The 13,658-nt window shown below is 37.2% G+C and overlaps 2 protein-coding genes across 2 annotated transcripts; one reads left to right on the forward strand and one right to left on the reverse strand.

Annotated features, from left to right (window-relative positions):
• Positions 1–997: 997 nt before the first annotated feature.
• LOC309501662 (UAP56-interacting factor-like) lies at positions 998–7,778 on the reverse strand. The gene is made up of 9 exons (XM_082173828.1): positions 7,576–7,778; positions 7,044–7,175; positions 6,617–6,831; positions 6,344–6,480; positions 5,117–5,189; positions 3,759–3,814; positions 3,313–3,387; positions 2,719–2,848; positions 998–1,578 (listed from the first exon to the last, which is right to left on the reverse strand). Exons 1-9 carry the CDS (start codon positions 7,649–7,651, stop codon positions 1,477–1,479), a joined length of 996 nt encoding a protein of 331 aa, XP_082029954.1. The 5' UTR covers positions 7,652–7,778; the 3' UTR covers positions 998–1,476.
• A 426-nt stretch (positions 7,779–8,204) lies between these two features.
• On the forward strand, positions 8,205–13,056 carry cpdp (CPD photolyase). Its single transcript, XM_082171812.1, has 9 exons — positions 8,205–8,758; positions 9,273–9,418; positions 9,588–9,770; positions 9,899–10,057; positions 10,980–11,178; positions 11,292–11,441; positions 11,523–11,644; positions 11,754–11,913; positions 12,552–13,056. Exons 1-9 carry the CDS (start codon positions 8,356–8,358, stop codon positions 12,728–12,730), a joined length of 1,701 nt encoding a protein of 566 aa, XP_082027938.1. The 5' UTR covers positions 8,205–8,355; the 3' UTR covers positions 12,731–13,056.
• The last annotated feature ends 602 nt before the right edge of the window (positions 13,057–13,658 follow it).

Consider the following 13,658-nt stretch of genomic DNA (forward strand, 5'->3'; position numbering starts at 1 on the left):
TGAACTGTGACCTGGATATGACCCCCTTTTTTTTGGATCACATGAAACCAGTCAAGAACAAGTCATATTTAACCTGTACTACCATTAGTTGATTGTATTGTGGTATATTTTTTTTCCTTAAAGTACTTCTCAATTAAAGATGAAGCGATATAAAAATTTTATTGGGCCGTTTTCACGACACTGGTTTCAACTAAAAAGGGAAAGCTTTATTAGTTTTGGCCGTTCATTTACACGACAACTGTTTTTTATTGGGGCCTAAAAAAATTCTAACTTTTGAAAATGGGATTCAAAGTTTTTGAAAACAACACCCTTATCTCCGTGAGAACTACTGAAACACACATTTGTGAAAACCAGACATGCGCAGTAGCATTGCAACACTTTTGTTATCTCCTTGAAATAGTCCAAGGTGTGTAATGTTTCTTTACAAAGTGACATCGCCAACTGAATAATAACACCTGGCATGAATAATACAGCAGTTTGGGCAACGCTCTGACAATAAACCCAAAGTAAAAACTTCTGTTTTTAGTATATCATTGTCGTGTAAACGTACCCTTAGGGGCTATTTACACGTCACCACTTTCAACTAAAAACGTTAAAAAAAATAAAATGGGTAACAAGTGCAAGTTTTTGAAAACGGTCTCTGTGTACAACAAAAACGCGAATCTCGGAGAGACGATGACGTCACGCATTTGCGTATTACATGTGAAGTCTGTTTCATGGCCGTCTTGTTTTTATGTATGTGTATGTAATTCCTTGATAATGTTATTTTGTTCTTGAGCAATAAAAAAAATCGCGGATCGTTTTGACAATGGTGTTGCCTGTACGCGGAAAACTCTCCGTTTTAAGCAAGTGTAAACGTACCCTTAGTTTCAAACGCTGAAATGAATTTAGTGCATAATGTACAAACAATTATTATTTGTTTTAAAATTGGATATTACAAAGAAAGCATTTAACAGTGTTTATATTCATCATCTGCTAACAGATCAAAAATGACACATTTGTTGCACAATGTTTTTTAATTGAAATATTATAAAACATCTTAAAACAGTATTTTTTTGCTCTACAAAAAGAATGTGTTCTGCTTCATACAACCGCTTTATGAAAAACAGTATATCCAGAAACGTTTAAATTATTCCAACTGCAACATAATTATATAAAAAAAACAGGACGCCATCAAATATCAAGGGCAGTTCATGAGACGACACAACTTAACTGAAATTCAAGGACATTTATGCTTGCTTTGTAAGGACAGAACAGATTTTTTTTAGAAAAATAAAAACAAAGTCACTTTCCCCAAAAAAACAAAAAAAAACAGCGCATCCACTTTCTGATGAAGTCTCTTCGTTCAGGGGTATTTCATGTGAGTTCATGAACAGTGTTAGTTCAGCTCCGGTCCTTGTTTGCCTGTTCTGTCCTGAAGGACTGTTCAGTGAGATCAGGAATAGAGACACGTGAGCAGTGTCTCTGAGTTCAGCTCTAGGCCACGGTGACGAATCGGCCCCCTTTGCTGCTCTGCTCCGCTGCCGCCACACGCTGGTCCTTCAGAATGCGAAACCGCTCGTTGAGGGTCATTCCGGTCTGATAAAGGAAAGCAGAACAATCAAGGGTTTACCAGAATTGATCTTGGTATAACGGATGTAAATGTGTTTCCAGGAGCTGTTTGGGAACAGAGTACTTTTTCTCCAAATAGGAAAGCAAAACACAGATTACAGCTCAGGATTTAGTGGAATAATTCAGGTTATAAGCAGATTTCTTAAGTGGATGTAAATGATTTGAACTAATGAACTGGATCAGTCTTATTCATCAATGAATAATTCAGATCTGTTTGGTGGATTAGATCAACAAAACCATAGAGATAAAAAAAAATAAAAAATGTGTTTGACAAATCAGACTTTAGCTGTTTCCAACCAAAGTTACAGATAACTAGAACTGGAATATAGCATAAAACACTTGCAAATAAAGCATCGTTTTCATCCTGTGTGTTCAAGAGAACAAAATTGTGATTTTCAGGGAAGTTGGTGCAAAATATCTGTCATAGAAATGGCTTCCCCTGCAATCGCGGAAGCCAATATGGCTGCATCCAAAATCGCATCCTTTCCTTCTATTTAGTAGGCGAGAAACAGTATGTGACAAAAGCAGTACGTCCGAATTCACAGCACTCATTAAAAAGTAGACAAGTATCCGGATGATCTACTACTCCCGGTGAGATCCTGAAGCGTGCATATGATGGACACTTTACTATCCCATGAGGCCACGGGAGATGATTTGTGAATCGCAGTGAAGTGATGTAACTGACACAGGTAGGTCACATGATTATGACAACATGGCGAATGAAGTATGTCCGGATTACATTCATACTACACACATATACATATAGAACGTACTTTTTTTTGCGGCTGTGAAGTAATTACTTGTTCAAAGTACGTACCTATTCAAGTGACTGCGATTTTGGACGCAGCCAATGGCTCTTTTTTCCTACATCATGAATGACGTCTCAAAGCATGCAGACGAAACGCAATAAACGGTCATGTTATCTTGTGCTCAGATTCCTGTTGTTTGGGAACGCAATCAAGTGAGGTAATCATTTTGGTTTCAGTAAACAATTAATTGATCATTTACTGACTGAATTATGCAAAAATAGGCATTACAACATGGTTATCTTATATTAGTTTAGCGTTTCAGTGGCTCGACAATAAATATAATTGTGATTTGTCCCACCTGCTTTCCAACACTGTTGATATCAAACTGCAGGGCGACACCTTTGGGAGGTTTCCTCTCCGGCTCTTCTTTAGGTGGAGGTGACGAGCTTGTTGAAGTCACGGGGTGCAGCGACCAGGACTGAGCAGGTCTGCAACGGGGGGGAAAGAACGAACATCATTAGTTATGCGCTTCAAAACTCTTCAAAGCATTCACAACATGCCAAAAAGAGCCTCAAAAGTTAAACCGGTCAAACTAAAATGACAAGACAAAACTAATGGATGTGGTTTTGAAATATGTGGGGCTTGATAAAGAAAATAGACAGCTGAACATCTTGAAGAGTTAGTTCACCCAAAAATGAAAATTCTGTCAGTAATTACTCACCCTCATGTTGTTCCATCAAAAATATCTTCATTTGTGTTCCGAAGATGAACAAAAGTCTTACGGGGTTGGAACAACATGAGGGTGAGCGATTACTGACAGAATTTTCATTTTTGGGTGAACTAACCCTTTAAGGAGTATCATTTGAAATACAAAAACACATCACAATGTCTGAATGACAAGCGGTGTATGCGTTGAAATTGTGCATCTGAGTGTAATAAAATGTAATCATACTCAGGCTGTGTTCTAGCTGTGGGGTTTTCTATTGACACTGTGAGGATGCCACTGTTGTTTGTAGGAGTGCGCCACCTGGTGGAAAAGGGGGGCAGAAATCAGTAAGGGACTTTTGAAAGAAGTAACTTCTGCTCAGCTGCATTTATTTGATCAGTAAAAATACAGAAAAGAACCTAATATTGTTAAATATTACTACAAATCTAAATAACTATTTTCCATTTAAAGTGTAATTTATTCCTGTGATGTAAAGCTGAATTTTCAGCATCATTACTCAAGTCTTCAGTGTCACATGATCCTTCAGAAATCATTCTAACATGATAATTGGACCCAATAAAATATTAGTGTAACTACTGCAGCAATATTTAGAAAATATAATTAAGCAGCAATATCACTGAAAAGTGATTGCGTAGAAAAAAAAGATAAGAAAAAGAATGGTGTTTACTTACGAGCGAGTTCTCTGTGTGGGTGGAGCAGATTGTGTCTTCTGAACTTGTGCATGAACCTATAAAAATTTAAAAAAGGTAAAATTGTATAAAGAGTACAATCCCATCTTGAGTTTTAATTCAGAATTAAAATGAGTATTTTACCTACATTTCTATATGAACATCGAATCAGTAATGTCACAAAAAAAAACAACAACTTGCAACTCTGAACTAACGATTCGATGAGACTTTGATACAGTGAGTTTATTCAGTGAAGGATTTGTCCGACTGATTTGAAATGATAGCCTGTGAGTTTAATGTGCGTGTGCGATTCATTAAAATACTCATTAAATGTTATTCAATTAATACACAAACTCTAAGGACCAGTTTCTAATTTAAACATGTTACAGTGAAATGTGAGTGTGACCTGGCAGTCACGAGAGCCAATGTCTTACAAATACACTTAAAGGACAAATCCAGTGAAAAATGAACCTAGGGGTAATTAACACATGGTTACTGAGTCGATCGTTCCCTGGGGTGCGTTTTCATGATAATCGAATGTAAAGAGTTTTATTTATAAAAACAGATTAGCTCATAACACTAGTATATAGGGCACAGAGTAAGTAAAAACACATCGCAAGTTAATACCACTAACAAGGCTCAAAATAGTCTCACACTAACACGGTATCATGATGAGGGTCCATACATGCAAACCGAAGCATTGAGAACTTTGTAAGTGTACAGACAGTTTAATAAGAAGATACTTTATAAAGACAGTACATTACGCGTTTACATGCAGGATCCATCTTGGAGAACAGTCTCGACTAGTCGAGCAACGAACGCCGCGCTAAGTGAGCTGGTCGATAGGAATTACGCATAGTGAAATCTAACGTAGCACGGCGTTCGTGTTTTTACTTACTCTCTGCCCCATATACTAGTGTTATGAGCTAATCTGTTTTTATAAATAAAACTCTTTACATTCGATTATCATGAAAACGCACCCCAGGGAACGATCGACTCAGTAACCATGTGTTAATTACCCCTAGGTTCATTTTTCACTGGATTTGTCCTTTAAGCTGACAGGTGCAAAGAAAATGAGTTCAAAGCTACACATCGTTTTGAGAACACATTTGTATAAATGCATAAACATAGGAGCCATATTATTGAGCGCTTGTCCTTAAACAGTTTGCATACAGGCTTAACATATGTTACACATTTAAGTGAAACAAAAGGCTCTTTAAAATTTGAAGAGGTCACATGATCGGAAACTATTTATTCAGTTTTTTGCCAGAAGGAATTTTTCCATGCATGCACTAGTGACAACAAATGATCAAGTTAACAGCTTCTGTGAGATCTGAGCCGGAAGATAATTTGCTTCTTACTTTAAGTCCTCTTCTGAAGAGGAAGGTGGCCTGTCGTGCTTCTCTCTGTGTTTGCGGTCCAGATGGAGTATTCCTGTAGAGAGCAGATGATCAACAGAAGACAAACATTTACACATCACTGAGGCAACTTGGAGAAAAAAAGAAAAAACGAATGAAGGAATGATGTCATTATTCAACCCTTCCCACAATGTCACAATTTCCTATGATATTAAGTCCCACCCTGATTTTTTTTTTCTAAGTAAAGCACGGTAATCAATAATAATTACATCACATTATGCAAACATTGTGGATTTTGTCAACTTGAAATTCTTAGATTCAATGAATTACAAATCTAACATTGACATTTCACCCATATTATTTTTTATTTCATGCATGTTTCAGAAACTATAATTTAAAAGGCCCACTATGTAACCCTTCAGAATAGATGATGCTTTACAATGAACTCTGTCAGAGAGCTACAATAATGGCAATTTATCTGTTGAGTAATAAAAACTGCAAACTCTTTTACAACATTTCAAATCCGCCAGTTCTCGCCACCCTCAAAAAGCCAAGCCGATGTTGATTCTTGTTTTCTTACGAGCTCTGTCGCGTTCTCTTTTTGCCAGCAGACTCTCCTCTGTTCTCACTCGTTGTGACAACTAACCTATGACACTTCTACACTAAACACACATCAAAGTAGCCGGAGAAACGTTTCTCTATTTACAGATATGACGAGACGCGAACAGGCGAGTGACGAATGTACACAATATCCCACGAAAACCATCCCGACAGAGCTAATATATAAACACTCATAATAGGCTTACCATAGTGAACCAGGGTAAAACAAAAATCACGTTTTGGAAGAAGGATTGATGATGTATTGACTGGCTTTTTATTTTATTTTATTTTTCTAAACGGTTTTAATTATTCTTATTTCTTTTTATTATTTTAATTTCTTCTATGTAAAGCACTTTGAATTGCCATTGTGTATGAAATGTGCTATATAAATAAACTTGCCTTGATTATTTAAATCAGTCATTTTGAGAAGAAAAAAAGAAAAGAAAAAACCCCAAGCCGTTTATGATACGCATCATACCCTACATATTTTTGGTAAACTCAAGATGTGCCTTTCACGTGGAGTTGTGGCTTCTTATGCACCATGCGTTCACGTCTGCTTTCATAAGGCACTGCATATAGCAACCACACAGATTTTCTCTCAGAAATTAAAAAAATAAATAAAAATCTCACCATTTTCTGCGAAGCTGAAAGGGTCTGTGAGGACCTGGGCCCTGAGGCTTCTGGGAGTCCATCTGTCTGTTTGGTCTCCTCTGAAACGGCATCTGTCGCCGCTGGGTGTCACGCCGCTGGACAAATGGCTGAGACCTCTGAGACAAGGGAAAACAAGAACATCTAAATTCATTCACACATGCATGACAACAAAATCACCTTTTAAGCCCAAAGTTTGACCATCTCCAAACTAATTCCCATTATCACCCTCCAGTGCAAGATCAGTTTCCACACCTGGTTAAAAGCTGCATTGTTGGGCCGGTTCGGCATGGGCCGGTTCTGGGCTGGTCTGTTCTGGGCAGGTCGGTTGAGTGGACTGATCCCTTTAAAAAGAGCAGCATTTTTTCTCGCTGCTAAACCAGTGATGACCCCCTGCCCACGACGCCTGGCCACCACGGGCGGAAGCTTGCGGTTTTGACCAAACCGTTTGTTCACAACACCTCCAACAACTGGCCAAAACAAAAGTTGCAAATGCTCAATCAGATTTGGCAGAACTAATATAATAATAAATGTTTTAAACAAAAAGGTAGTTGTACTTTTTATATCACAATTCTGACTTCTTTTCTTGCAATTGCAAGAATTGTATTCGTTCCATGCCGGAAATAAGCTTCCATAAAATTAGACTGTGATAAAGCAATAAAATAAAGTGTCACATTCTGACCTCTTTTAGATGGCACTCCGGGTCTTGACACGGTTTTCTTCCCCTGGGTGAAGCGGCCTTTCACAGGGAGTCTGTGCTTTCCCTTCTGGGACTGGATTTGTTTCTGCTTCTTATTCAGCCTGATAATATCATCTGTGGAATAAGAAAGCAATAAATCTGAGCAAAGCAAACTATATAAGTCACATCATGCAAAGTGTTGGGTTGTTCAATTTAACACTAAAAATAACCGTAAGCAGCACATATATAATAAATAAAAAAACACAATTATGATACAAGAAGATGAATTCAATAAAACATTCATTGAATATGTATTGAAAAAACACTATAAGCATTCTGGTTAAACTATACTCAGGAAATGTAGCTAATCGCAGTCAAGCTATCACTCTAAACGTGGTTATGATTCAATAAAATATTGACAAAGGTGTAACGTTCTTGCTATGTTAAAGCCGAAACAAGCTGTGATAAATAAAATGTAAAATATCAAAATGCTAAACAGCTAAACACGCTAGGCTAGTTTTATCTGTGGCATTACCTAAAGACATGTCAACCTTATCGGGACCATCTTCTGTACTTCCGCCGCCAAACGACTGAAAACTAGATTTGCTCATAATAATGCCGTTCGTTCGCTTAGATACGAAGAAACAAACTACACACTTCCTTCACGATCCAAACAGCCCAGGTGAACAAACTGAGCCTAGCAAATTAGCCAGCTTTCACTGAGCGCTCAAAGCGTCTGCGCCTGCGCCGACCTACGCATTGAGAGCTGAGGCTCTTGGGAAATGGAGTTTATTCTGGAAATACCAAGGACTTGTTTTCATGTAGATTTTGTCTGAAATAAAATGGAGCAATACTTTCCACATATGATGAATACTTGTATTTTTTGTAAAATATGGCAAAAACAGTACTTTATTTTCGATTATTTATATATATATATTTATTATATACAATACAATAATATATATTTTGTATTTAATATATATATACAAAATATAAATAATTACGGCATGACGTGAACGCACAAATATATAAATGTAGATACATATTTTTATTTTCGTAATGCTAATGTTACCCAACTAAAAATGAATGGTTGGAAATGCAGACGCGTAAGCCCCGCCCCAATGACAGTCATTGGTCAATGAGCGGTGTTTCTGGTGTTACAAAACTATCTACACGTGAGGGAAAGGGTGCAGGCTACAGAATTTGCCGTTTGTTTCATTTGTTAGGTTTTTCTGTTAGGTTCTATTTTCGTAATGCATCGTCCATCACATGCAAATTACCTTGCTGTTTTTACCTGACGTCTCTCTGTGTATGTATGTGTAGTTTGTTTTCTACGTGCTTGTCCATCAGATACAGCAGAATAGCGCTGCTCCTCCGAGCCATCAGCGAGTCAAACACAACTCCACAACATTACATCAGCAGCATGTCTGTAAACAAGCGCAGCCTGAAGCGCCAGAGAGAGTCCGCGAGCGCCGGGGGGAAACAGCCGAAGCCCGCAGGAGAGAGAGGGAGAGAGTCCGGTGGGAAACAGCCGAAGCCCGCAGGAGAGAGAGGGAGAGAGTCCGGCTGGCTGCTGGAGGAAGTGTCTGAGCTCCGCAGAGACGCAAAGGGGTGCGAGTTCAACAAAAAGCGCCTCCGCTACCTATCAAGCACCCAGAAAATCAAACAGGGCTCCGATGGGGTCCTCTACTGGATGTCTCGCGACCAAAGAGTCCAAGGTAAAACACAGAGAAAGAGTCAGTTACACTTGCGTTCAAAAGATAGCCTAGCCTAGAGGTCTAATGTTTTTGAAAGTCTCTTATTCTCACGAATGCATTTATTTGACCAGAATACAGTAACACGTAATGTGAAATATTATTACAATGTAAAAGAACTGTTTCATATTTTAATATATTTATTCCTGTAATGGCAAAGCTGAATTTTCAGCATCATTACTCCAGTCTTCAGTGCCGTGATTCTTCAGAAATCATTCTGAATCTGAAATGATGATTTGCTGCTCAAGAAACATTCTTATTATTGTCTATTTTGAAAACGTAATATTTTTCTGGAAACCATTTAATTTTCAGAAATTAATTTAAAATAGAAATCTTTTATACCATGATAGTCTTTACTGTCACTTTTGATCAGTTTAATGCATTTTTGCTGAATAAAAGCAGTCATTTCTTTCAAAAAATCTTATTGACCCCAAACTTTTGAGCAGCAGTGTACACACTTATGCTGTTTGTGTTGCAGATAACTGGGCACTGATCTATGCTCAGCTGCTGGCCTTGGATGAGAAACTTCCTCTGCACATCTGCTTCTGCTTGGTGCCTCGGTATTTGGATGCAGCTTATAGACAGTACGCCTTTATGCTAAAAGGACTGCAAGAAGTGGCAAAGGTACAAATATATTGCACTCAAATTAGAGATATCATTTGCATCTGTCTGGGTCTTGCAAGGAGTTTCTGGCTTGGGACTGGTCGGTGTTTCTGATTGGCTGGGGACGCAGACTTTGTAAGTGAGATTTAATGTGTGGTATTTTAATAAAATGTAATGTCTCTTGTTACAGGAATGCAAAAGCCTGGATATTCAGTTCCATCTGCTGTCCGGGGAACCTGGACAAAATCTGCCAACCTTTGTTAAAAAATGTAACTTTGGAGCAGTTGTCACTGACTTTAACCCTCTCCGGATCCCCCTCCAGTGGATTGAGACTGTTAAGAAACACCTTCCGTCTGACATCCCTTTCATTCAGGTGTGCCAGTTTAGCTTTATTGTCTTGTGCACTTGCATGCCGTGTCATCATCACTACTGTAATGCTCATTTCTCCCAGTGCACACTGATTTGAAACCATGCTACTTTTTCATACCACTTTAAATCCAGGTTGATGCACATAATGTGGTGCCGTGCTGGGAAGCATCTGAGAAGCTGGAATATGGAGCCAGGACAATACGGGGCAAAATCACTAAACTTCTCCCAGAATTCCTTACAGAGATTCCGCTCGTGGACACGCATCCACACGCCGCTTCTCAAACAGCAAAGGTTTGGTGAAGAATTCTATAGTAGTTGTAGCAGAGATGTGATTTTTCCATATTTATATGAATTTCTGTATTTTCTGACATGAATTATGACATGAATTGCGTAAATCTGAGGAAAAAATAGCTACGTTTTCAAAAAATACATAATGTAACAATACATAATTGTTATTATTATTTAATACTCATTTTTTATTTGGCACATTTGTTTATAATTTAAATAATAATACAAATATTATTTTGAATAATAATAATAATAAATATTATTGTTAACTGGTGTTACTGATTATTATTACTGTATACTACCATTTGAAGTGGATCAAAAAAGTTCATCAGTTATCCTAAGACAAGAACGGGTATTGTTCAAAATTCATGTATAACTTTAATGAAAGGTTTTGATCCACTTCAAATGATGACTACTGTATTATTATTAATGCAATTATTATGAATAATAATTAATTCAATAACAATAAAAATAACAACAACAATAATAAGGATTTAAAAATGCGTATATAATATATAATTATTTATTTTACACTAAAATATAAACAGTGGTAATATAATCTTTCATTTGTGTAATTATAATTTAAATATTAATATTATTAATGAATTTATTATTAATAATTAAATGATAATAACACCACATATTATAATTTTTTTTTATATATATATATATATATATATATATATATATATATAACGCTAATAACAATAACAACAGTAATATTCTTTCTTATGTTACTGTTGTTGTTGTATAGTCAAACTGAATGGGGGAAATCAGGTTTTCCTTTTCCTTTTTGTGTGTGTGTGTGTGTGTGTGTGTGTGCATTGTTTATTGCTGCCATTCTCAAATGCATGAGACAGTAAATCCTCATTCTACTTATCAGGGTGTTTCCCATCTTCTTCATGTCAAAATCCCTCTGTTTCAGCCGATAGACTGGGAGGAGGTGCTGTCGTCTCTTGAGGTGGACCGTGGGGTTGGCGAGGTGGACTGGGCTCAGCCTGGCACCTCTGCTGGCATGGCCATGTTGGAGTCCTTCATTGATCAACGCCTGCGTTTATTTGCCACCCACAGGAACAATCCCAACTGTGACGCCCTCAGCCATCTCTCCCCCTGGCTCCACACCGGTCAGTCTGTGTGTTTTTCTTTTGTTTATGTAATTAAAGTAAATGGCTTCCGATGTCATCTAGATGCAGTTAAGAGGTTATAATGAGTGTGTATGGCATGTTTTCTCCTGAAGGTCAGCTGTCTGCTCAGCGCGTCGTGAGGCAGGTCAAGCGAGAAAAGAACGCCAGTGAGTCCGTGGCGTCTTTTACTGAGGAACTGGTGGTGCGCAGGGAGCTCGCTGACAACTTCTGCTTCTACAACCACAAATATGATGATGTTTCAGGTGAGTGCTGCTCCGTCACTCGCTTCAGTCACACAGATGTCAAGACTGTCTTGGCCTTTGTTTAAATACTTCTCTGCACAGGTGCGTACGATTGGGCGAAGAAGACTTTGCAGGAGCACTCTAAGGACAGCAGACAGTACCTTTACACAAAAGCGCAGCTGGAGAACGGCAAGACCCACGATCCGCTGTGGAACGCCGCTCAGGTAACTAAACAACAGTTTTACTCTACGCTTTAATTCAAGTGCCCTTTTTGGTTGTTTTATAATCACTGTTGTAATGGCAAAACCAGTGAATGTTGCTGGTCTGTTGTAGCGTCAGCTGGTGTCAGAAGGGAAGATGCATGGGTTCCTGCGCATGTACTGGGCAAAGAAGATCCTGGAATGGACTGCATCCCCTGAAGAAGCCCTCTCTATCGCTATATATCTGAATGACCGTTTGTCTTTAGACGGCTGCGATCCCAATGGATACGTGGGTGAGAGGCATAATGATGTTTTGTTTGCTCTAGCTGCTTCAAATATTGTCTTACAATAAATTATAAAGGCATTTTTTTTTTATGAATCAAAACTGACAGTAAAGACTTTTATAATGCCACAAAAGATTTGTATTCAGCATTCAAATAAATGCTGTTTTTTTATTATTACTTTCTTTACATCAAATAATCCTTAAAACAAAGTATCACGGTTTCCACTTAAATATTAAGCAGCACAACTGTTTTCAACATTAATAATATTAATAAATGTTTCTTGAGCAGGAAATCAGAATGATTTCTGAAGGATCATGTGACACTGAAGAGATTAATGATGCTGAAAGTTCAGCTTTGCGTCACAGGAATAAAATATATTTTTAAATATATAAAAAAAAAACAGTTATTTTGAATTATAATAATATTTCACAGTATTACTGTTTTTACTGTATTTTTGATTAATAAATGATTAATAAATGAATAATAAATGATTTTTGATTCTGCATTAATAAATGCAGCTTTGATGAGCATTAGAAACTGTTCTCTCAAAAACATTAACCTCAAATTTTTTAACGGTGTCATTAGTCTTTCCAAAATGTCTTCATACGTAATTATATAAATGACTGGTTCTTTAATATTCTTCACAGGATGCATGTGGTCCATCTGTGGCATCCATGACCAGGGCTGGGCAGAGAGGCCCATCTTTGGGAAAATTCGCTTTATGAATTATGCTGGCTGCAAGAGGAAGTTTGATGTGGCGCAGTTCGAGAGGAAGTACGCTGCTAAAAAGGAGATCTCCAAAAAAGACACCAAGACATCTGTGTAATTTAATTCTACTCAGAAGTCTGCTTTAATAAAGGTTTTCTGGCAGACATTTTTTTCTCTAGTGAAGTTTATTAATAAGATGATATATTTTGTTATTTGGTTCGGTGGTTTAAGGGCTGTTGTCTGTTTTTAAGTCTTGTGTTTACATGTACTACTTCTGATCAGTGGACCTGATCAGTGGACCTACAACTGTGGCTGTATGTGCTGTAGAGTGATGCATCGTGACTTCAGAAATGTAGTATATAGACATTGTACTATCGGTTTTCTGCCTTTTTATGTGTAGTGGTGGAAGAATAATTCCACCCAACAATAAAACATTATTTTTTTCTTACAAATATCTCTGATATTGTGCTACAATACTGTGCCTTTTAAGCTCACATTGAGCATCTAAAACAGTGGTTATCAACACACGACTCACTAGGGGGCATCAGCGCACTTCTAAGAGGGACACAGGATGCCTTAAAATGATTTCAATTGATTTAGATTAAAATAATCTAACTTTTTTTAAAAATCAAGATGTACAGTAAACTGAATTTTTTTATATATAATTTTTTTAAACAACAAAATGCCAGAAGAGCAATTTCTTTAAATCTGTGTTAGCTACATACGTATTAACTTCTAAAGATGCTCCACAATCTGAAAATAAAATATAATGTCTTGTGTTGTTTCGTCTCATTATCTTGCATTTTAATCTGAAATGAAGGTATTTGTAATAAGACTATAGATATTTTAAATGGATGAATTATACTCGCAATGTATCGAATTACAATCTTGATTTAACTATCCTATAGGGAATGTCAGACAGAGATATTTCATATTTCATAGCATGTTATAAAAAAGAAAGAAACTCCATGTAAACAATATAAACATTTTAATACGATCAGTACTTTAATAGATAAAGGAGTGACACTGACAGCTTTTCAATGATT

This window comes from Leuciscus leuciscus (assembly GCF_965113295.1).
Source record: "Leuciscus leuciscus genome assembly, chromosome: 6".
Taxonomy (NCBI): Eukaryota; Metazoa; Chordata; class Actinopteri; order Cypriniformes; family Leuciscidae; genus Leuciscus; species Leuciscus leuciscus.